Consider the following 22,679-nt stretch of genomic DNA (forward strand, 5'->3'; position numbering starts at 1 on the left):
CTTGGAGCGTTTTCATTCCTTATACAGCCATTAAGATCTGCCTGCGTTAGCTAAACAACAAATTCGATGTGAAAATGTTGGTATGAGGATTGCAAATATCATATTTTGTATCGTAAGATGGGTGCCAAATTGCTTGAATGTGCGCTGCGGTTGAGATGGCAGTCGGTAGCCTTGGTGATGCGTCGTTGCCCGCTCTCATCCCTGCCCTGGCTTCACGCTGAACTGCAGCTTCTCATTAGGCAGCCAGGTTAATAAAGGAGATCGATCTAAAATGCACAGCAGTGGATTGATTCAGCAAACATTCCTGTTTCTGTTACGTACGCTCCTGTGAATATCGTGCCAAATGGTATTAGGTAGGATAATCCTATTCACTTAACAAAATAGACCCCACAAGAGACTGTAGAGAGCTGACAATGCATTGACTGAGAAACAATATTTTGCATGAGTGATGTTCAGCTCCTAAGAAATCAATAAAAGATTAACTTAACAGACAGACACAATCATGACTTAAAAATGTCACTTATTTATTTTAATCTGAAATGTTTGTTGTAACTTGTAACTGAGTTCAGTTGTAACTTGATATTCAATAACGTAGAACAGTCTATTCACATAACAAATACATGTTTTTTTTTTACAAGCTATGTACATTTTTCTTAATTTTTCAAAATAAATATTTTGTTAGTACTTTAATGCAATCAACAAAAATCAAATTCACTCATTCATATACTTCCATACAAGTCATCATGCATAGGCTAGAAAAACATCCTGCATTTCAAACTATAATCTCACATACACTACAGTAAGGTGTTATAGGCATAATGCAGTTTTATGCAGCAGTATAAAACAAAATCAGTACTAATATGTCAGAGGACATTTCCCACTGTCCCAACAGTTGAATCAAGATTGGCATCCAAGATAGAAACCATTGTGCTTTTTTTCCATGAGGAATGTGTCAAGTTTGGACATAGATTGACACCAGAGAAAAAGAGACTTTACAAACATGTTATTTGACAGTCAACTTTCAAGATACTGCAATGTAAATTCCACTTGAACCTTTAAAAAAATATAACAAAAAGTTAAAACTTAGGATTTAAAACAGGCGCTCGGTAGGACCCGTTGCTCAGTATTACTAGAATACATACAGTATGGTAAGTAACAGAAATAGGCTTGTTCTGACTCATGTTGACCCCATGGAAACCGTTACAATTACAGGAAAGTTACAGAGAGCACCCTGGCATATGCCATCTTCCACTGCAGATTGTAGCAAAAGGGTATCAATTTCCGCCCTGGTAGTGAAAGCCAGAGGGGAAGAAGGCGCCCTCCACATCATTGCCAGGAGAGCCGCACAAGCTGTCCTCCTCACAGCTCATGTCCTCGCACGAATCCTCACTGGATATACACAAGGGAGGAGGCACACTGGTCAGCAATACTGGCAATAGCTACAGTATCAGTCAATTAATACTGTCTTTCACTTACTTCTGTGACATATGGTGAATCTTTATGCTCAAAAACCATCAGTGACAAATATGCAGTTATATCAGTTTAATTCTTTATGAACACTATAGCCTCTTTTAGTGCAATAACAAAGTGATTTATCAGTCAGAGAGGAGTATTAGAGCAAGGCTGATGTGCTCTTGTCTTTTTACCTTTCACTCTCATTCCAGCTCCCCTCAGGGATAGTTGGCAGTTCAGGGACACTGAAGTGATTGGCATGCAAATTCTGTGCTGTTCGCCTGGACACAATCCACACCAGCTTTTTGTTATCTGGTTTGTTACATTCACTTGAACTGTACTCAGTCATGCATTTGGCCACCAGTTCCCTCCAATGGAGAAGTTCTCTTTCGCCAATCTGAAGAAGAAACAGGAAACATCTGAGAGGCTGACACCAGGAGAGGACTATTAGAGTAGTCTAGAGAATACTCACCACCATGTCAGGTGGTGCTGGTTTCAACTGGTCTGTACCCCTCCCCTAACCTTATGAGTCACTTTCAGTATGGATACGTCTACTATGGTTCATACAAATAAAATAATTTGGACCTTCACAGAGAATGTTACATATTTACACAAAAGTAATGTTACTGTAAATATATACCTTTAAGTGTCTTTGGAGTTGCTGAACAACTTTCAACATGGGAATGGACTGGAGGGCTTCAAATTCCTGAGCAATAAGAGACAGTGCCAGCACTGAGGGCTGCAAGGATAAAAGAAACAATGATGAGACTTCAAATTCAGAATGAACATGTCCATGCTTTAAAATGGAAGCTGCCTTACTTTTGCTTTGGAGAACACAAGCCGGCATAAGCAGGCTTTTAGCTGGGCTTCCAGTCTCCCAATGCCTGGGATGTCTTCCCTTAAAATAAAGGGAATCCCAATATGATACACCAGAACATTTCTCAACAGCAATTAGCAAATTAATCTCACAACTGGTTACATAATGTTATCTTACAACATGGAATACTGCATCAATAACAATCCCAAAAATGTGCTCACCTTCCAGATGAAAGGGCTATGATGGAAGCGTGGTACAGGTGTAGAAAAGTTAAGGCTGTGACGGCTTTGAGCTCAAAGTTGAGCTTCTCAGAGATGATCCTCTCCATGCGGCTGAGATCAGACACAGTGAACTTGCTTTGGCTGATGCGGATGAGTTCTTGAGTAGGTGAGATATTACACTCCTCCTCAAACATCTTGGCTGCCATATGGAGACAACCCACTCCAATACAAGGTAGGTGCTTTGGTTGGACCTGTGAATATATAACAGTGGGATAAATTATTTGAAGTAATACAGCTTTAATTAGCAAGTCATGCTGCAATGCTGTTGAAGTGGTACTGATATTCATTAATGAGATTAATCAATCAACAGTCAATAATTTGGTACAATACACAATCAGGATCACACAACAACACACAAAAGTTGAAAGCGTACCTTCATAATGGCCAGGAACCTATCCAGAAGATTGACAGCCTGGACAAAGGTCTGGGTGCTGTAGCCAAAGAAACTGGTCAGGCTCCACAGGTCTTCAACTTTGGCATCTCTGCCTTTTGCTGACACCCCATTATGGTTCTGAATGATAAATGATTGAATCATTAGTTATCAAGACTAGCACATTAAGTCGGTTGGAGCGAGAATACCTCATAGAACATTTGTGTAAGTGGGTCACCGGGTTACCTCTGCAGCAGCCTCAATTATCTTCAGCCCGGTTTCCCTCGGTTGGAAGTTTGACTCCTCGGCAGAACTTGACTTGAGCTCTTTTAGGAGCCTATTGTCCAGGCCATAAAGATCCCTCATTCTGAAAAACATTAGGTCGGTGTGTGTTTAGTTCCAAGACTAAAGGAACTAACTATTTTTTGTAAGCAACCGTTTCCCTCATCTGAGAGGGAAAGTAGGTCAACACATTAGGGGGTCTTTGCCCCACCCACTAGCTTGCTACTAGTGTCAAATATCGCTAGCTACACCCCACCTAACTAAGATAGTTAGTTGCATGAAATGGCCTAAATGTAATTGATAGCAAGCTGCATTTATAACCACAATAACCACAAAATGTCGGACATGTCTAGCAAACTAATGTGATAAAAAATAACTAATTTAGTTAGTTGTGAAAGGGCGATAACAACGGGGGATGGGCTGGGCGAATCGTTAGCTAGGCATAGCTAGCTAATTTGCAAACTGAAAAAGGGAATATGCTCCTCTAATTTATATTACGGGTAGTCCAATGTTTAACTTACTTCAGTTAGTTAACAATAGAAGTCCAAAATAAACACCACTATTCGACCAAGAAACTGCTACTGTGTAAGCTAGTTGGCCTAGCTAACGTTAGTAGCTAGCACTAGTTTGCTAGCTAGCCTAAGTTAAACATAATTTTGTTTTACCTTGCCAAATGCCCGACCACACAGACAAGACGATGTTGCTCATTCAAATATAGCAGCAACACAATCTTCAAATATCCATTTCTTCCAAGTTAGCTAGCTAATAAGTTGATTTTCAATGTTGACTTGTAGACGCGAAAGATTCGACCGAGCGACGTCCCTTGGTAAACAAACTCGACTTTAAAAAAAAAAAAAGAGAGAGAAAACTACAAGGACCATCATGCACTAACGCTACGGTCCCCGACCATAGTCCCCGACCTACATCCATGTCCTCGACGGACAGGTGTGGTTTTGATGAATAGGCCGTAACTTTATTTTGATAAACAGCCGTAAGGAATGTGCCATAAGATATGGTATTCTAAGTAGTTAACAAACAGCTGCGGACAAAACCGCTTTTATCCAAAAAAGACAAGGCCGAGTGACGAGTGAGACGACATGACTGAGAAGGTCCAGAGCGCTGCTGTTTCCATAGTGATGAAACTGTGCTAGCTTCTAGCTGCATCATTGGCCGTGCAGTGCGAACAAGCTAGCTAGCTAACTAATAATGCCCGAGGATGGCTTCTGGGGCTCAAAACACGATTCCCAAAGATAGTCATAGATCGACCTTCAGTGGCTGTCGGTCGTTTGAATATGGACTGCTGCGCGGTATTCCATCAAGTAAGTAGCTAGCTAATTTGATAACGCTAGCTTGCTATTCCTGCTTTCCCTACGCTAGCCTGATAACACAAACTGCCATCACGTGACACGATTGGGTTGAAAAGTAACTTGCATTAATCTGAATTAATTTACAGCCACCAATGACATTGTCTCTCTACCTGAACGACACTGCAATCTGGATGAAATTAGGTAACTGTTCCCATAAGATCTTCCAACTCACAACAACAGAAAATCAACCCATTACATGGAGTTCTCTTTGGAAATCTAGGCTAGCTAGTTTGGTTTAGTTTCTTTTGTTTACGGTGATATATAACAGCTCTTTTTGGTCTTCGCAGTGAAGAGCTTGAAAGAAAAACAAAGGAGACACAGAGGCTACAAGAAGAGATGGAAAATGCAACTAAACGTACTATGGAGAGGATTGGCTACTCATTCACTAATAACAGCACACCCTTACAACTTGGTCACATGCCCATGCTTTTTATGGGTGAGTGTTAAACACTTATGTGGGTGTCTAGTGCCTTGCCAGATTCTTAAACCTAATCAATGATGATACCCATCCAACGATAGCCATCACTCACAGAACACAAACCGTCACAAAATGTAACATTATGTGATAAGTATCCCTTTTCCTCTAACAGATGGCTCATCAGAAGACAATTCTGATATCCTATCCTCCTGCCGCCAATCTGTGATCCAGCCTCTTTCCTATGGCCAGGACCTGGAGGTGGCCAGGCATGGTGTCGGCTTTCCTGGGAAGGATGTGTTAGAAAATGCAATAGAAGACTACTCTCAACAGGTGTCTGAGCTCCAAAATCAGCTTAGTGAGGTTAGATGACAGATGTTAGCCCATTTCTTTTACTTGATGATGACCATGTTTTTTATATGGAGAATTCCTACAGTGAGAGTCATGCAGTTGCATTCCACAGTTGATTATCTTTGTATTAATGTTCCTCTAATTCTACAGACACATTCACAACATGAACAGCAGAAGTTTGCCTTCCGACAGTCCATCATCAAACTGCAGACTAAACTGCAGGAGGTTCAGATGGAGAAAGATGGCATAAGTGACTTACGGTACTTCATGCTGAATACTCCATGCCTTTCACTGGGCAGTGACGGAACATAGATGCGGTTGCTTAGTGCACATTTCTGTTCGATGTTATGCATATGCTTTGTCCCCTACTGTAGGATGAAAGAGTCTAGAAAACATGCTGATCTGATGGGGAAGATGCAGGCCATGATCAAAGAGCTACAAACCACTAAGCGGAATAGTGACCAGAGGCTGCTGGAGGCTGAGGACGAGGCCAAGTCCTTTGGTAGGAAAGCAGAGTCTGTGGAGAGGACCATCCAGGAGGTATACTGCATACTGTTGGCTTACAAGAAACGCTCTGGGCACAGTTCTCATGTCGGCGAGGATGTTGCCGGCACTGGTCAAGACTCGCTGGGTGTGGCGGTGGACAAAGTGTTGCAGGGCCTTGAGCATGAGAACCACAACCTGCAAGAAAGACTCCTACTGGCTCAAGTATTAGGATGTCATACTAAGAGCTTTTTCAGTGTTTATATTGTTGAAGGTGAGTCTTTACACCCTTTAATTAACATCCTCATTCATTGTATGCAATGACAGGCAGAGGAGCAGCTTGGATCTCAAGAACAGAAGTGCCAAGGCAAAGCAGAGGTGATGCTGAAGCAGCAACAAAAAAGGTAATCTTTCACAATATTTACCTGTAGGATGAAATAGAGTTTGACAAGGAAGCATTAATTTTGTATTATAGAACACAATTACACTTGTATTTAGTGCTGTCTGGTATAGAATTACATTGAATCTGTCATTGCAAAGATTTTAAGTGGACAGGCAATAGCTTCTCTTACTATTCCATAGAATGGAGCAGCTTATTACCAGTCATGACCAGGAGGTGGCGATATTGACTGAGAAATTGAACAGCTCTAGAAGCAGTGTCTGCAGTTTATGTGTCCAGGTGGAGCTGTTACAGTGAGACACAGCGTACACTTAACCCATGCACACCGCAATGGAGATTTTCCCATTTACAAATTCTAAGACTACTCTTAATCAGATCTCAGGAAAGGTTTTATAATGAAATACATTATTTTTGAGGGTTGTTTTTACAGTAGCTACATGTGTTTTCCATCCACTGACCAGGAAACAAGCAGAGAGCCAGGCCGTGGTGCACCAGAATCAGGTCAGTCACCTGGAGTCAGCCCTCACCATCCTGCGCTCAGACCTACTGAATGCCCAGAGGGGGCATGACATCAAGGTATAAATCAGACATAACAACAGTTTAATACAGAGAGACCTCACAAAGATGGGTTGTACGATTTTGTAACGATTTTTTTAAATATAGTTTAAATGTCTTGAGAAATGGGTCCGCTGTTATTGGTTTGAAAGGTTTTTGGCAGGTTTGTCCTGCTATTTAGATTTGCCTTGCTGTGTGCTAGTTGGAGGCTCTGGAGAAGCAGCTGGCCCAGTCCCAATCCCAGGTGGAGGAGGCCCAGATAGGGAGAGATCGATCCCTCCAGCAGGCAGACGAGCTGGACGCTCAGCTTTGCCAACTCACGGTAAAGTAGCTCTACCTCACACAGACCCATGACTTGTTCAACATACTTTCCTGTGCCATACATGACGTATTGTGTACTTGAATATGTGTGGTTTTGGAATCAATCACTGAATTGAACATTTTAAATACAAGAATAGTAAGATTTTAGTCTAGAAGCCAATCTGAGAGAAATCAGTTCTTTACTGTTGTGTCTCCCGGTGTAGTCTGGGCTGCGTCAGGCGCGTGAGGAGCTGTCCCTGGAGAAAGAGCAGAACAAGCAGCTTTGGGAGCGGGACACGGGCCATGGCGTGACCATCGACGGGCTGCGGAGGGAGCTGGAGGAGCGCAGCCTGGGGGTGCAGCAGCTGGAGGCCCTGGTGGGCTGCCTCAGAGAAGACCGCCAGGCTCACATGGAGGCTCAAGTGAGGAGGGGTCATGAAATACTGTTGCTCCTCTGCATCTGTTACCCCGTTTAGCGTTCTGCTACTCATATGCCTGATAGTAGAGCTGGTGGGAAAAATTGATTCATGTAACAATTGCGATTCTCAATGAAAAATCTATTACATTTTTTTCTTCTCCATAAATGTATTTTCTGATTTTATCCCGTTCTCACACAATTTGGGTTTCAGTCATTGTTTTTGCACTATATTAGACATTTTGTTGTATATTTGCAGGCGGTGCAGCAGAGGTTCAATAATTTTGCGTTTGGGATCTATTTGGGTTAAGGGTGTAGTCAAATGGTGGAAAAGTTATTTAAAATGATAATAAATTATATCAATAATCATCAATAATCTAAAATCAATTTGAAATCTAATTGTAAACCCCAAGAATCGAAATCAAATCCTATGATATGATATCCTATGATATATGCTTTCACTTCTTTTTGCTTATGATTGCAGTGCAGTAATTGGGCCTCAGGGGCTAATTAGCTAATTGAGGATTAATTAACAATTGATGCCTCGGGTTGTTTAAGGAGCCAAATGCTTAAGTCCCTCTCTGATTTTGTCCAGCTGTGTGGTGAGAGGCAGCAGCGGGAGCTGCAGGACAAGCTAAGCGCCCTGCGAGGGGAGCTGGAGTTTACCACGGACCAGCTGCAGCGCGGCCGGGCAGAGGTGCTGCGCCTGCAGGCCCGGGCGGAGGAGCGGGAGGCGGAGGGCGAGCAGCTGCGGGCGCTGCTGGACGAGAAGGAGCGGGAGCTGCAGCTGAGGCAGCAGGAGGCCCAGCAGGGCAGAGCCAGGCTGGAGGAGGCCCAGGGACGCTGCCAGGTGCTCGGGGCTGAGACGGAGGTGATGAGGCTGAAGCTGGAGGACCGGGAGAAGGTGGTGGAGCTGCTGCGCCTGCAGATGGCGAGTGCCACCCAGGCGACCGTGCAGCACGGACGCAGCATGGACTCGCTGCATGGCGAGAAGAGCGGCCTCAGCAACCAGCTCAACGAGCATAAGCTGGAGATCCAGCAACTCCGGGTTAGTTGACGAGTTAGTCGGGTAGCTAGTCGTTTCAACAACACTGTCTTTTATGAAATTGTTCACTCACCAACCCCCCCCCCCCCCCGCTTATTTTCGGAGCCCGTTTGTCCGCTTAGTACAGTACGAATCTCACAGCTGAACTGGTTGCCCCTTTCCCCCAACCCCACAGACGGAGGTGGATCAGCGTGAGGCGAGGCTGGCCGCGCTGGAGAGGGAGAGACGCCAGCAGCAGACAAGCCTGTCAGAGCGGAGTCACTGTGTCAGGGAGCTGACGCTGGAGAAACAGCAGCTGACCGCTGAGCTGGAGGTGCAGCGCATGCAACTGCTCAGCCTCGCAGGTGCGCAACACCGACTTGTTCTCTGCAGAAATAAATAAATAGCTTGACGTATCTGCTTCCTCATTCCACTCTATCCACCATCAGGAGATGGCGTCTCCACCAGATTCAGCGATTTGTTGGAACAGTCACCAAACAGTGACTTGTGGCAAACATGAGGCTGCTTGTCTGAAGGATGTTCCCTATTCATCGTACAATAGACAATAAACAAAGGGATTCCAATGACTCCTAATGAAGGCATGGAGGCACTAGCCAAAAATAATGATCAGCTTTCTCCTCTGTTGTAGCAAAGAACAATAAAGGGTGTGCGGTATGTTTTCTTTATCCTACAATGCCCTCATTATGTACGTGCCTCTTAACTGTGTGTTTTCCCCCTCCCAGAAGAGCTGGAGGAGCGGAAGAGGCTCCACAGCAGCAAAAGTGCAGAGCACGAGGCCGTGGTGACGAAGCTGAGGTCCCAGCTGAAGACCACCCGCGTGGAGCTGGACCAGGCCAGGAGCACCCTCAGGACCCTGGAAGGGGCAGATGGACACGGTCAGCTGCAGCACCTCAAAGACACCATAGGGAGTGAAATACATGTGTTTATGATAGAATGTAGGGCTGGGTATCGATTCGAATTTCAAGAATCGATTATCACGATTCGATTCGATTCAATATCGATTCGGTTAGTGTTACTAAAACCTTTTTCTTTTTTTTTTTGCTGTAACCTTAATTACATGACTGTCAAGTTATGCAACACATCAATACTAGGGCTGGTTATCGATACTGATTTCCAAAAATGAATGAATGATTGAATGAATTAATTAACTATTCATTCCTTCATTTATTCATTAATTAATTAAAAGATCGATTTGGGGATTTATGAATCGATTCTGAATCATTTGATTCAGAATCTATTCAGAATCGATGAATCGATTTTTTAAACCCAGCCCTAATAGAATGGGAGATGCAGGTTCCAAGATTGATTTAATCAATAGATAATGGATTTTATATTTGAAGTGATGGAGTCTTATACCGTATATTGTTAGGATAGGATTCTGTTTGTTAGTATTGCATGCCAAGCTAACCATATGCCACCTGTATTCCTGATACCGAGTCTGAATGGAAATGTTCTTTTGTTTGATATAATTACCCCAGGATTAAATGGAAACAGATGAGAACTGACCTCTCCTTCCTACTTTGCCCTCTCTCTATCTCTAGGGATGAAAGTTGCCATGGGGATGCAGAAGCAGATCACTTCCAAGCGGGAGCAGATTGACTCTCTTCAGAGCAGGATCCAGCTACTGGAGGAGACCCTGGAGAAACTCAGTCGGGTAAGACGTCAACATCTCCTTATCCGGCTCTATGCTTTTATCTGAGCTGTATAATTTCACCACATGACCTAGAGGACCTAGAGAGTATTCTTGGCCAGGTCAAAAACTCCAGGTCCTCAAAATTACTCAACACAATTTCCTCCTTGCAGGGAAACGCCTTGAGTGCTTTTTCCAAAGCCTCCTCTTACTAAAGCTGCTTGCACACTGACTTAACACACAGACCAACACAACAGTGTCAGCACATAGTTAAAGGAGTAGTAAAGGGAAAATGCAGGTTTAGCCCTGTTTCAAGGTTACTTAAGATCATATACAATGGTTCAGATCAAAACATTGACAAAACTAGCACTTTTGAGAAAGTCTGATAATTGCTCTACCACCGTTTTGGTCATACAAAGAAAGCAATCTCTAAGCTACAAATAATACAGAATGTCAGAAGTTAAAATAATACAAACAGTTGAAAGACGACAGCACACGTCCGAACATTTAACAGTTAGACAGCAGCAGACATCCAAACATTTCAACACAATTAAAAGATAGCAGCACACATCCAAACATTTCAGCACAATTAAAAGACAGCAGCACAGATCCAAACATTTTAACACAATTAATAGAAAGATCCTCTTATAGGGTCACTGCAAATAAATACAAACTTATCCTGAGTGATCACCTTCATCTATGGCCTTCGCAGTCATTCAACCCAATTGAACACCTCTGGGAGATTTTGGACTGACATATTAGACAGCACTCTCAACCACCACCATCATCAAAACACCAAATGGGAATATATATAAGAATGGTGTGCCATCCTGAGAGTATTATTATTCATACTGGTTTTAATGCTGACATGACATCCAATGACAGCTCCTTTAACCACCTCTGTTTGTCAACCTTATGTTTGGTTCCTCAGTTTAAAAACAAATTGATTTGTACTGTTATAACTCATCCCACCACTTGGACGAATGACAACATCTTTGTCTTAAAAGAGAGGGCAGAAAAGTTGAGTGTAGGTGGAAAACACAAATGGAGGTTCACATTACTTACATGAAGGAACTAAGGAACTACTTTCATCTTTTCATCAGAAAGTGAAAGAGGCGAGAACTACCTATTTTTCCAAATTGATTTACTGTAATAAGAAAAATCCTAGAGCTTTGGTGAACCCTGCTCCTCCTTCTTTACCTGTATTTATATCATTCTTTGTGGATAAGGTCACTGACAAGGTTTTGCAAGATCTGTTTATTAGCCATGTATATGGTTCACACATATTAGGAATTTGACTAGGGTTAAGACATATGCTGTTGCAGATGACATAGGACAGGGTGCAGGAAAGAACAGGACAGTGCACGGACATGACGGTGCAAATGCAGTATAAAAAACTGCAAATACAAAAAAAAAATAATAATACAGCGCAAACAAATTACGATATAAACTTGACAAGTTTCTTTGGAAGAACTCGGAGCCATTGTCTCCCAAATATGTCTCTCCTCTAGTCCTCTTGACATTGTTCCAACCTCTCTTTTTAAAGATGTTTTCAGCAACTTAGGCTCTCCATTGTGAATAGCTCCCTTACAGTAGCTCTGGCTGTGTGCCTGATTACTTAAAACATGCTATTATTCAGCCAGTCTTAAAGGGATATTCTGGAATTTTTACACTATGGCCTCATTTTCGACTTACCTATGATGTTTTTGAATGATGGAGATCATTTTCTGTTAATTCCATGCTGTAGATTGCTTTGGGTCGTTCCAATATCCACTGGTGGCTAACGTTAGTGCAACACAATGAAGTCACATTAGCCTGTCCACTAAACACCCCCAAACACCCAAAGCGCACCCAAAAACAAATTAATTATGAGCAAAGTCTCTTTGGGATTCTTTTGTGTCTATTTTGTGTCTATGAGTTTGAATTCAAACTCATGTTATCCGTTCTGGTTTGGGGACCTATATTTCTGTCGTTCATGCTTGCACTTTGTTAACATTGATAAGCGCTGGCTCTAGATGGATCTGAGTGTTACTCCGCCTGCCGACTCACAGAATGAAATATAAGTTCCACAAACCAGAATGGATTACACGATAGTTTGAATTCAAAACGGATGTTAAATGGACACAAAAGAATCCCAGAGAGAATGAATCATATTTAATTTGTTTTTGGGTGCTCTTTGGTTGTTTGGGGGAGTTTTTTGGACAGGCTAACATGACTTAATTGTGTTGCACTAGCATTAGCCACCAGTGGAAACCACTGGATTCTCCTTAGTAGGCTTCAGCAATGGGCAGGTGTAACTGGGTCTGCCCTTTACTGGTTTGCCTCCTCTTCAGGTAGGAGTTTGTGGCTAGTGATGATTGTCTCCTCATCTGACTTGTGGTGTGCCCCAGTGTTCAGTTCTTGGTCCTATTCTTTTCTCCCTGACTGTACTGTGCATGCTTACTCTTGGTTTCTTAATGAGCAGTTTTTAGTGTATTTCTTATCATTGCAAGACTGCTAAATCACTATCAAGGGCTGGATGTCAATATAACTTCCTCTAGCTTAACCCTGACAAAACAAAAGTCCTTATTATAGAATTTCTGATAAAATACAGAGAATTTCTGATAAAATACAGCAGTTTATTGGTCCCTTAGCAGCGATATTAAGCGCGATTCAAAAAACCTAGGAGTCTTCCTTGACCAACATATGAATTTCGAGTTGCATGTAAAGAGAGTGGTCCCATCCAGTTTTTTTCAACTAAGAAACATTGCCAAAATCAATTCTGTATTATCCTTTCAATATCTGAAAAAAATCATAATCATCATTCACCATCACCCATTTGTAGATTCTAGTTTTATAGAATATACGTAGTATTATCTCCGCTCAGAAAATAATTGACTACAGGGCTGGGAATTGATTTCACAAAGAGTCGGTTTATAAAACAGGATTTGAATGCATATTGGCTTTCATGAGAATCGACACCTGTGCGGTGAATCGATTCACGATTGGTTTGTAGACAGGATTCATATCTGTGCAAGGCTGTGCTCCCATGTCGTCTCTGCCCCTCTCCCAGGACAAGCGCCACCAGAGCCTGGAGAGCGGGCGTCAGGTCGAGGAGCTGGCCTCCATCAGAGAGGAGAAGAGACGGCTGGCAGAGGAGGCGGAGACCATGCGCTCTCTGGAGAGACGGCTCCGGGACAAAGTCACCAAACTGGAGAAGACCCTCCACAAGGTGGCGCTGCTTGCTCCTTTCAGCATTTCACTCAATTTCAGCCAGTATGACTCGATATGTGAAGAGAAATCAACTCTGCCTTCATGTCCTGTAGATGTCTGAGAGCTTTGCTGATTGCCAAGACCATATCCAGATGCAGGAGCAGGAGTTAATGCGTCTGAAGCTTCAGCATGCTCTGGATCTGAAGGTAGAGTAGGACTCTTGTCCGTAGGGTAGGACTGTTAGTTAGCCTGGTTGTAAACTTATGTCAATTCAGATATGAAAACGTTATGGTACCAAGTGTCCGAAGTGCAGTCCAATTTACCTCTAGACTTAGAGCGCTTTGAAATAGAATGCTATCTATTTCCTCTGAGCTGCAGGGCCAGAGCCTGCGATCCACAGGGAGTGCTGGCCAGCGGGGTTCCCTCAGTAGCCCAACAGCCCTGAATGCACTGCCCTCCTCCGCCCTGCACGGCTCCAAGCGCCTGATGGAGGTAAATCAGGGTTGTCCTGCGAAATGCCTGGTGGATCCAGCGCTTCCAGCATTCTTCTGTTTCAGTGTTTACTCGGCTGCGAAAAGACACAAGCTCAGCCCATCAGACTTGTCCCTAAATCAAAAACACACCCCACTCCTTGCATTCCTGTGGCAAGGAGTGAAGCTTAATCATATATCACTGTTTGAGCTCTGGACAGCTGAGGCGAACTAGAACACAGTTTATTTAAAGTACACCTTTTGAGGAATATGATATAATAAGTCATTGTGTTACAGTGCCATTAGCAACTATATATTCTCATACTAACTCCCACTGACTATTAGCTAAGCACAGTCATATTGACACGGCATCTCAATGGCCTCTCTTGCAGCTGGTTCCACAGAAACAGAAGGAAAACCCTACTCTGGAACTGAGGTCTCTAGTCAAGGAGCTGCGAGGTGTGATTTCTGAGAACCCTGGACCATACACCACCCCCACATCCCCAAGCTATAGCAGCAGTCTCGACAGAAGGAGGTCTGCCCCAGAGAGAGTGTTCACCAAGACCACCCTGTGAGTCTGGCTGCACGCAGTCCCACACTACGGGGATTAGAGGCAGCAAATAAATCTCATGTGATGCTACTGGCCCCCCATTTGAAAAAGCTGTGGGAAGTTAGGTTGGTGTCTTAAGCCACAACTCTATAAATGTGTCTATGTGAATAATGGTGTTGTGTGTGTTGTGCCTGTATACACTGGTGCTGCTCATTTTCTACTCCCATTGACTTGACCTTATGCCAGTATACCGTTTCTTGGAAGTTGAGTGCACTTATGGAATGTGATATGCTCTTATGTAACGTAATGCATTCCAACTTTCTCCCTCCAGTAATGAGGTGACCAAAGACGTAACAAACAAAGTGTCAAAGGAGGCCTACAGCATGTAAGTAGAGTACAGAACATCCTGAATATGCTAACTTGAGCCTCTGCCTGACTACCCTGAGCATGGCTGGAGCAACTGGTCTTGACATCATGTGAAAATGCTTTGCATGCTTCATTAACATCTTAAAGAGGGACGTTGTGCTTCATTCCAATGCATGTTTGTATGTGTGTATATGTATGCGTTCGCTGTGTGTAGTCAGCCTCATCTCCATAGGACTACTGATCTGGAAGAGCGAAATGAGAGGAATTTAAACAGCACCTTCTCAAGCGAGAGTGAGTTCATAAGTTCTAAGTATTATGGTGGAACCAAGTGCATTTTCTTCTTTTCACTCTTGTTGCGCTCTGCTAGTCCCTCCGATCCCACCTGTAATCCTTTCAAGCAAGCGGAACACCATTTTGGATGTTGTTTTGGTGTTCCACAGGCCATGGGGTATCGTTCGCTGCATCTCTGTCGTGCTATTCGTCCTCCCCTCGAGCCATGGCACTGGGGCGCAGGTCCCCTGTACACTCTCTACTGACCTCTGACCCCAATAACACACTTCCACCTCAGAACAGACCTGAAGTTGCAGGCCCTCTCACAGATAAACACATCTGTAAGTCCAACCTTTCACAATCGTTTCAGTCACACTGTATCTGGGGTGGCTCCAGACGAGTAATATGAGGTTCATTTATGGGTTATCTTGAAATCTGTCTTAGTGGTCAGCCCGCGGGACGAGTTCACAACACATACGTGCACGGACTTGCAGGGGAAACTCGACAACCTCCAAAACATGGTGGAGGATTTGCAGATGAGCCAAGGTTTGTAGTGTCAAGACTGTTTCAGTGTTCTTTTTCTGTTGCATTTTGTTGGCCTCTAACGGACTGTTGTCAAGGCACAAAATAGGCGTTTGTGTATGGGATTTCCTGGAGGGAACAGGCACGAATAACAACGCATCATAGTGCTCCACCTTCCATTGTTGTGTTACTGACCTTGTTTATATCAAATGCTGCCATTGTTATCATGTACTGATATCTACCGCCTACTCTCCAGGAAAATATGACTTATTATTCCTGTTTGTTTCCTTTCCCTCTGCAGATATGTCTTCCATGATTAAAGGTGAAGAGAGAAAGATGAGGATGGTCAAAGACAAAAGGAGGCTCTATAACAAACAAAGCACTGAATGAATGTTTTTTATTTCCTGTGACCACTTGTAATTAAATTAAACACTGAGAATTGTGTTGAATTGTCTCGTATCATTAATTATGACTCAGATAGGTCCTATATCCTTTCAGTAGAACAATGGATGTTTGTAGAAAAGCATGCTTCTTTAGCAGGTCATGAATAATGAAAATTTGTTTATTATTCAAGATGACTAAGGCAGATGTTAAATGTACATGCATGTATCATGATACTAAACAGTAAATTCCACTACAGCAGAGCGCTCTTGTACTATTTTAATTAAAACTACCCTACACATACAGTTTAAAGTTGAAATCTGCCTAAATCACCACTGTTCCCTTCCTTGTTGAAGCAGAACCCACGGCATCCGGGGCCCCTCTTGTCCGATGCTCTCCCTCATCTTCTGAAAAGAGAGAACTCAGAAACTGCAAAAACAAACGTGTTAAAATTGAAAGATCCATCTACTCTTCAAATAATGAACGAAATCAATTTTGCTATTACTCATTTGACACTCAAAACACCTGTGCTGTGAAGGATGGTCTTACCCTAGGCATTCTCTGTCCCTTGCTGATAATATACTGTTTGAATGCCTGAGTCCCATGCATCTGTTTCAGCTCCTCATCCTAAAGAAGAGAAAAATCGATGTCCGACATTTTCTCGAACAGTAAAAGGAATGTGTGTGCTGTGGAGTTTATTCCAGGTTCTAAACCATGTTCTAAACCCACCCTTTCACTTGGATGCTCAGAGAACAAGTCCTCTGGGGTGGTATCAGGGTCTCGCAGTGGTTCACCAGCATCTCTTTCCTTCCATTTTTTGGGATCCAAGTACCACGCTCCATATATGGGCTTCTTAGTTCCTGGTTGACTCTGAATAGAGTCAAGAGACAGAATGTTTTTTTTTGGGGGGAATGTGTCCGATTTGTGATTTACTTCATATTATATCAGACTGGGGTGGTAGAATCCAATCTCTTCTGCATACCTTATGTGGCTCTGAGTCCTTTAGGAGGGTTTTCTGTGTGTGGTCTCTGTGTAGGTCCTCAAAAGACTTACGTAGTTCCTCTGGCACATTAATAGGCTCCACTTTAATGGGGAAGGACAGGGATGGCTTCTTCTCATAGCCACTGACAAAAAGGCCTAGAAGTGTGGATTCATTCAAGTTGTTGTTCTCTCCCCCCTGTAAAGGCAAACACATTTGCCTCCTCAATAACTTAAGCAGAATGGGCATTCAAGACCATAAACTCATGTTTCTTAAAGGTCACTAAGGAGTCATTAACAGTGCTTACTAGTGAGGTAACCCAGTCACAGAGCAGCTTGGTAATTATCTTGATGTCTTCATCTTGGGATGGGGAGCGTAGGCACTTGACATTGACTATCTTGTCGTCCTTGGCACTGCCCCTCCTTGTTTGTAACCCTTTGTATGGGTTTTTCAAACCAGAATCGTCCAGCCTACTGTAAAATATTAAAGGGTTAGCTTTACAGATTATTGCACACCTCTGTGGCCAGGTGTCATATAGGCTATAGTACTTTCACTCTTATCTGTCAAGTAATGTTCCCTTTATCAGTCAAGTAATAATCCAGAGTGAGAACTTGGTTCCTCTTCTCTCTTTCCTCTCCTCCTAACCTCTGTCACTCCCCTTCATCTCTCCAACTATTTCATGTCCTACTCCCTCTCCCTCCCCTCTTCCCCCATAATTGCTCCCCCTACCCACATGGTTACTACCCGTAGCCACCTCCGCTCGCTCTCCCCTACTGAGCTTTCCTCTTCTGTTATCTCTGCCCTCCCTGCCCTCAACCTTGTTATATCTAGCTGCTCCACCACATGCTCCCTAGACCTGTCCTCCCTACTACAGTCAATTGCACCCAAACTCCTTCATTTACTAACCCTCCTTATCAACACATCTCTTGCGTTAGGATGTTTTCCCTCTGCTTTCAAGACTAAGAGTCACACCCCACCTTAAGAAACCATCACTTCTGATGTCAAAAACTGCAGACCGGTTTCCCTTCTATCAAAAACACTGGAATGCACTAACATATCTCATTACATTACATTACATTATAGTCATTTATGAGACACTTTTATCCAATTTAGATTCATTATGTTTTGATTTTAACTTTCGTTGGATTTTTAGGGGGATTTGCACAACTATACACTATATTCTAGTTTTGTAATATCTTGGCTTCTAAATCAGCTGGAACGTTGATTTTAAATGCTAAACCAACATTTTCCGTGTCAAAGAATCCAATAGTGACAACGAAATTGAGGTAGAACTGACTAAAATGAATTGAACATACTTTTTATTGAGGACTTAACAGACATGACCTGTTCCTCAATAAAAAAGTATGTTTATGCATTTATAAAATAAATAAATAAATGCATTTAGTCAGTTCTACCTCATTTTTGTCACCATTGGATTCCTTGGCCCTGAAAATTTAGGTTTAGCAGTTAAAGTCGCACAGAAACGGACGTTTCTTTAAAGTCGGACAGAAATGAAAAAAGCATTCTGTCCCATTTTGGTTCACATAATTGGTCATAGTGTTCACCTATTCAACGATATATGCCAAAAAAATTACAAAATTCTACTTTTGTTGTAATCTTATATAAAAGTATATAAAAGTATATAATTTGTTACTTCCTGGAAAACGGTAGGTCACGTGCAATTACAACAACAGGTACCTTAGATTTTAGGCCAATAATATCACGACATCCACCCGTCAATCAACGCTATCCTTCTATCGAATCTGTCTAAAGTTCTTAAAACCCGTCCACTTGTCAATGTTCCAATCAAATTCCTCTAAACATTATGTCCCACCCTCATAGCTTGTTTGCGTCGGAAATACGTCAAACTACGGAAGTTAGATGATCTCAAACGTCTGTTTCTGTGCGACTTTAATGCCATGTTCCATCTTATTTAGAAGCCGAGATATTATAAAACTCAAGTTTAAAGGTGCCCATTTTTTAAATGGCCGCCACATAGACAACTATGGAAAAAGACTTTCTGTTTCCTTATAGAATACCCTTTACAAAAATTTATAGTTTTGCAAACCCCCCCCCCCCCCCAAAATCCAACAAAATTACATAACGAACCTGAGTATTACAATAATTGCTTTTAACATATGAAGTCAGTGTACTACTACTGTACTCACCAGAACTCACAAGTGTATCTCCTTTCTAAACAAGTGACTAAGAGCATAATCTAGCTCTAAAGGCAAAAGTGCAACAGTAGCAAACTAAAAATATACTAAGAGTGTTTAAGAGGGAGTATCCTGGTAATACTTCTTGAAGAGGTGAATTTTGAGCCAGCGGCGAAAGATGGGTAGCGACTCTGTCCTGAAATCAGTGGGCAGTTCATTCCACCACTGGGGAACCAGAACAGAAAAGAGCTGTGACCGCATCAGAAGCCTTGGATTTAGGGGGAAACGGGCGGGGGTACTACCAGCATCCTCCCTCTTAAGCACCTATTGTTTATATATTTTGCTACTCTTGCACTTTGGCTTTAGTGCCAAGTGCAAGAGTCAAGTTAGTCACTTGTTTAGAAAGGAGATGCACTTGTGAGCTCTGGCGAGTAGTAGTTCACTGACTAGCTGCATTACATGGAATTATTGTCGCTTTGGATAAAAACGTCTGCTGAATGTAATGTAATAATGCATGTTATGATGCTGTTATACACATCATCTAGCCTCTCCACAGATCAGTCTGGACATCCACCCAAACTGATTTCCACCCAACCAGATATTGGTCGGACCAATCACAGCCGTTTATCTAATATGGGGAGGGTTTGATATGATGATTGTACCCACTAGATACATTCACTAACCCATGTTTCATTGCTCTGATTGGTTTTAGGTCTATCCAATTGTGTCCAGAGGCATTCTGGTCTGCGTTGATTACTCCCTAATCGAAAATGAACTGAAAATGTTCAGACTTTTTGCATTTTTGGGTGTGGCAAAGCTAGGTGCACATTATCTATCACAAGACAAAACCTCAAAAGTTCTACTTGCATTTGATTAGCAGATGGCCCTTCTCTCACGTCCTCCTCTGTCTCTGCCTCCTGTGTTGCAGGTTCGTGCCACTCTGTGCAGTCATCCACATTTTCCTCCTCTCTCTCCTCACACTCCTCTTTTTCAGGTGAAATCATGGTAGAATCTCTGTTCACACACATATCTGGGTCCAGGACAGATATCACCTGATCAAACAACTATTGGATGGAAGACAAACATGAATGTATAACTTTTAGAATTATAACACAAAATAATGTGTCAGAGCAATACATTTGTATTTCAAAAATATATGTTGTTTGTTTTACTGCCCGGACCAATGGCCAGTGTTTCTCAACCAACAATATTTTCTTATGTTTCTATGCATGTAAAACAAAATCATATCTGACTCATGAAAAACAAATCAGATAAACACTGTATTAGGAAAAGTTACATTTTCTTAGCCTGGATCCTGTGGTATTAGCCTACATATAAATCATAAACTAACTGCACATCTGGGCTGAGGTTTTGCCCCTTGAGTGTCAGGTTTCACTAACTGTTCTTTTTAATTTGAGTGTTGAAGCAAATAAAAAAAAACAGTATTATCTGTCACATAGCAGAATTATACAAAAACGACCATAGCGATTGTAACATCCCACAAACTATTTTCTACTAAATGCACTCTGATATCATATGAAAAAACTTGTGAATTGCTATAAACTAATGATGATTCAAACAGATAAGAAAAAAGCCTCATGAATGCCATAAAATATGTACTTTATTTTTTTTACTTGTGTGAAAAAAGTGTGGGGAAACTGAAACTGTCCTAAGTTAAAATCATTCAAGAGAAATGACTGTTATGGCTTCTTTCAAATAATAGCCTATTGTTTTAGGGTGGGAGGTCCTAAAGGATTTTTCGAAATATGTCAGGGGCCCAGAGCTCAAAACGGTTGAGAACTGCACTAGGCTGCTACTGCTGCTACTGCTACTGCTACTGCTACTACCACCACCACCACTACTACTTCCACTACTACTACTACTACTACTACTACTACTACTACTACTACTACAACAACAGCATCATAAGTGTTGTCATGAAATGCCAGACAATGGCGATGATAACAGTGGCTGATGACCTCGTCACGTCAATCACTCACCTCTGGGGGCATGCCTTGCTCTCTGTGTGGGTACAGAACCAGAGGATGCTGTTTGAGTTTGTGCTCCAATGCAGCCACATACTCTCGGTGGCTCTGCTGCAGGGGGTTCTGCTTAGAGAAGCAAGCCTGTTTTTTTGAGAAACGCTTTCCAGGTGCTTTATCTGATGACGTGGTGGGAGGTGAAATGCCAAAGATGTCAGGAGACGTGCCCCTCTGGTCCTGGGCGATAGTGTATTTCCCCATAGGAGTTGGGTACCCATCTCTGAAGTCATTAAGACCAACGTTTAGAAAACGCCAACGACGGCTATCCAAAGCACCAGAGAAATGATGCTTGTTCTTCTTTGCGTCTTTCAGACACTTTGTCAGCAGCTTCTCCTTGTACCTGTTGAGTGGGACATGCTGATGAATTCAAATCACATTATAACGTTAAGTGTGTGTGCGTGTGTGTAGCGTGCTGCGGGCGCAGAGAGAGAGAGAGAGAGAGAGCTACGTTAGCTCACCAACGAAAGTTAGGTATGTCTAGCGTTGTAGTCTCCGGTGGTCCAACATGGAACATTTTCTCAGCCATTGCCCTTCTTCTGTCATCAGTAAAACCAGGAGTGTCTCCGGGACATTAAAAAGCACGCTACCAACTTCTCTATGCGTTTTCTAGATGCTTTCGTGGTGCTGTTTGTTAGTTAGTAACCATGGTAACAGTGCCTCATCCGGGAAGTGGTAGCAGTAGTAGGCCTATTTGTAGTTCCTTGGGGGATGGTCGCGTACGAGTGACCCGCAGTAATCCATAATCAGTCATGTGTATGAAATTAAAGACACAGCACATTTAGGTGAAGCAGCCTGATTAGTCTTATAATAATCACCTCTAGATGGCACTAGCCTATGCCATAACAACCATGATAACAGTTCGCTGCTCTCTGCTCCTCTGTAAACTGCCCATTGTCATATCGCTACGACATGCAAAATCCACTGGTTCCCTCTGCTATGCCTGAAAGCCCTTACTGGGCTGCTCCTATCTCTGCCTCCAGTGACTAAAATGAGCTGCAAAAGCACTGGATTGTTGTTTGTAGTCTATCTAGTCTATCCCAGCTTTCAAGGCCTCTATCATGGGCATTTTGTTGACGGTTGTAGCTGTTAGGATCAATAACCATTATGACCAATACCAACTAGTCACATAGGCCTACAGACGTCTTTTGCGATTCGCTGCCAGTGTGTTTTTAAAACCGCACTGAAACGGACGTTTGAGATAATCTAACTTCCGTAGTTTGCGAGTTTAAATGTGTGTTCTCCTTCAGCTGCAAGTATCCCTATCATGTTATCCATATTGTGTCACCGTCTCTGTGCTTATTGTAGTGTTTTTGCCATATACCTGTCGCTAGGCTACTGTTTTCTCTGCAGTGTTGCAATGTCTCTGTCTGTCTGTGTGGCCTGCTCTATCTTTGTGCTAGCTATGTGTTATGTGCTTTTGGACAGTGTATGTTATCCATGTGTAGTACTGTGGTGTTTCTCTCCAGTGATGTGCTTTGTCTGTTACTGGGCCTGCCTGTGTTGTCACCATGTGTGGTTTAATGTTTTCATGCTGTGTTTGTCCTTTGACATACACTTTAAACCCCCACCCATCCCCCTTTATGGGCCC

At 42.7% G+C, this 22,679-nt stretch overlaps 3 protein-coding genes across 4 annotated transcripts; 1 reads left to right on the forward strand and 2 right to left on the reverse strand.

Annotated features, from left to right (window-relative positions):
• Window positions 1–553: 553 nt before the first annotated feature.
• On the reverse strand, window positions 554–4,018 carry LOC311324564 (cyclin-G2-like). 2 transcript variants are annotated; one of them, XM_084457037.1, is made up of 8 exons: window positions 3,868–4,018; window positions 3,167–3,287; window positions 2,924–3,061; window positions 2,491–2,741; window positions 2,272–2,350; window positions 2,093–2,191; window positions 1,647–1,849; window positions 554–1,389 (listed from the first exon to the last, which is right to left on the reverse strand). In XM_084457037.1, exons 2-8 carry the CDS (start codon window positions 3,284–3,286, stop codon window positions 1,275–1,277), a joined length of 1,005 nt encoding a protein of 334 aa, XP_084313163.1. In that variant the 5' UTR covers window position 3,287; window positions 3,868–4,018; the 3' UTR covers window positions 554–1,274. The 2 variants fall into 2 exon arrangements, with proteins under 2 accessions (XP_084313163.1, XP_084313162.1); XM_084457036.1 differs by having other exon boundaries at window positions 1,647–1,879.
• A 901-nt stretch (window positions 4,019–4,919) lies between these two features.
• Window positions 4,920–15,547, forward strand: LOC311324480 (coiled-coil domain-containing protein 158-like). The gene is made up of 20 exons (XM_084456943.1): window positions 4,920–5,005; window positions 5,160–5,347; window positions 5,486–5,595; window positions 5,710–6,043; window positions 6,152–6,222; window positions 6,401–6,511; window positions 6,680–6,794; window positions 6,976–7,095; window positions 7,298–7,495; window positions 8,084–8,536; window positions 8,709–8,877; window positions 9,256–9,408; window positions 10,075–10,187; window positions 13,216–13,374; window positions 13,469–13,561; window positions 13,734–13,847; window positions 14,218–14,396; window positions 14,707–14,760; window positions 15,182–15,352; window positions 15,456–15,547. Exons 1-19 carry the CDS (start codon window positions 4,930–4,932, stop codon window positions 15,282–15,284), a joined length of 2,913 nt encoding a protein of 970 aa, XP_084313069.1. The 5' UTR covers window positions 4,920–4,929; the 3' UTR covers window positions 15,285–15,352; window positions 15,456–15,547.
• A 691-nt stretch (window positions 15,548–16,238) lies between these two features.
• fam47e (family with sequence similarity 47 member E) lies at window positions 16,239–21,617 on the reverse strand (the record flags this gene model as incomplete). Its single annotated transcript, XM_084457461.1, has 7 exons — window positions 16,239–16,343; window positions 16,464–16,541; window positions 16,644–16,784; window positions 16,897–17,091; window positions 19,946–20,113; window positions 21,050–21,431; window positions 21,550–21,617. The coding sequence occupies 7 exons, from the start codon at window positions 21,615–21,617 to the stop codon at window positions 16,239–16,241; spliced, it is 1,137 nt and encodes a 378-aa protein (XP_084313587.1).
• Window positions 21,618–22,679: the final 1,062 nt, after the last annotated feature.

Source organism: Borostomias antarcticus (genome assembly GCF_949987555.1).
Source record: "Borostomias antarcticus genome assembly, chromosome: 23".
Taxonomy (NCBI): Eukaryota; Metazoa; Chordata; class Actinopteri; order Stomiiformes; family Stomiidae; genus Borostomias; species Borostomias antarcticus.

Excerpts from the sequence above, each read along its gene's own strand:
- LOC311324480 (XM_084456943.1), top strand. The coding sequence starts at position 4,930 with ATGGAGAGGATTGGCTACTCATTCACTAATAACAGCACACCCTTACAA. Across the intron at positions 5,006-5,159 it reads CATGCCCATGCTTTTTATGG|ATGGCTCATCAGAAGACAAT; the intron begins GTGAGTGTTAAA and ends TTCCTCTAACAG. Across the intron at positions 5,348-5,485 it reads TCCAAAATCAGCTTAGTGAG|ACACATTCACAACATGAACA; the intron begins GTTAGATGACAG and ends CTAATTCTACAG.
- LOC311324564 (XM_084457036.1), bottom strand. The coding sequence starts at position 3,286 with ATGAGGGATCTTTATGGCCTGGACAATAGGCTCCTAAAAGAGCTCAAG. Across the intron at positions 2,351-2,490 it reads ATAGCCCTTTCATCTGGAAG|GGAAGACATCCCAGGCATTG; the intron begins GTGAGCACATTT and ends CTTTATTTTAAG. Across the intron at positions 1,390-1,646 it reads AGCTGGAATGAGAGTGAAAG|TGAGGATTCGTGCGAGGACA; the intron begins GTAAAAAGACAA and ends GTGTATATCCAG.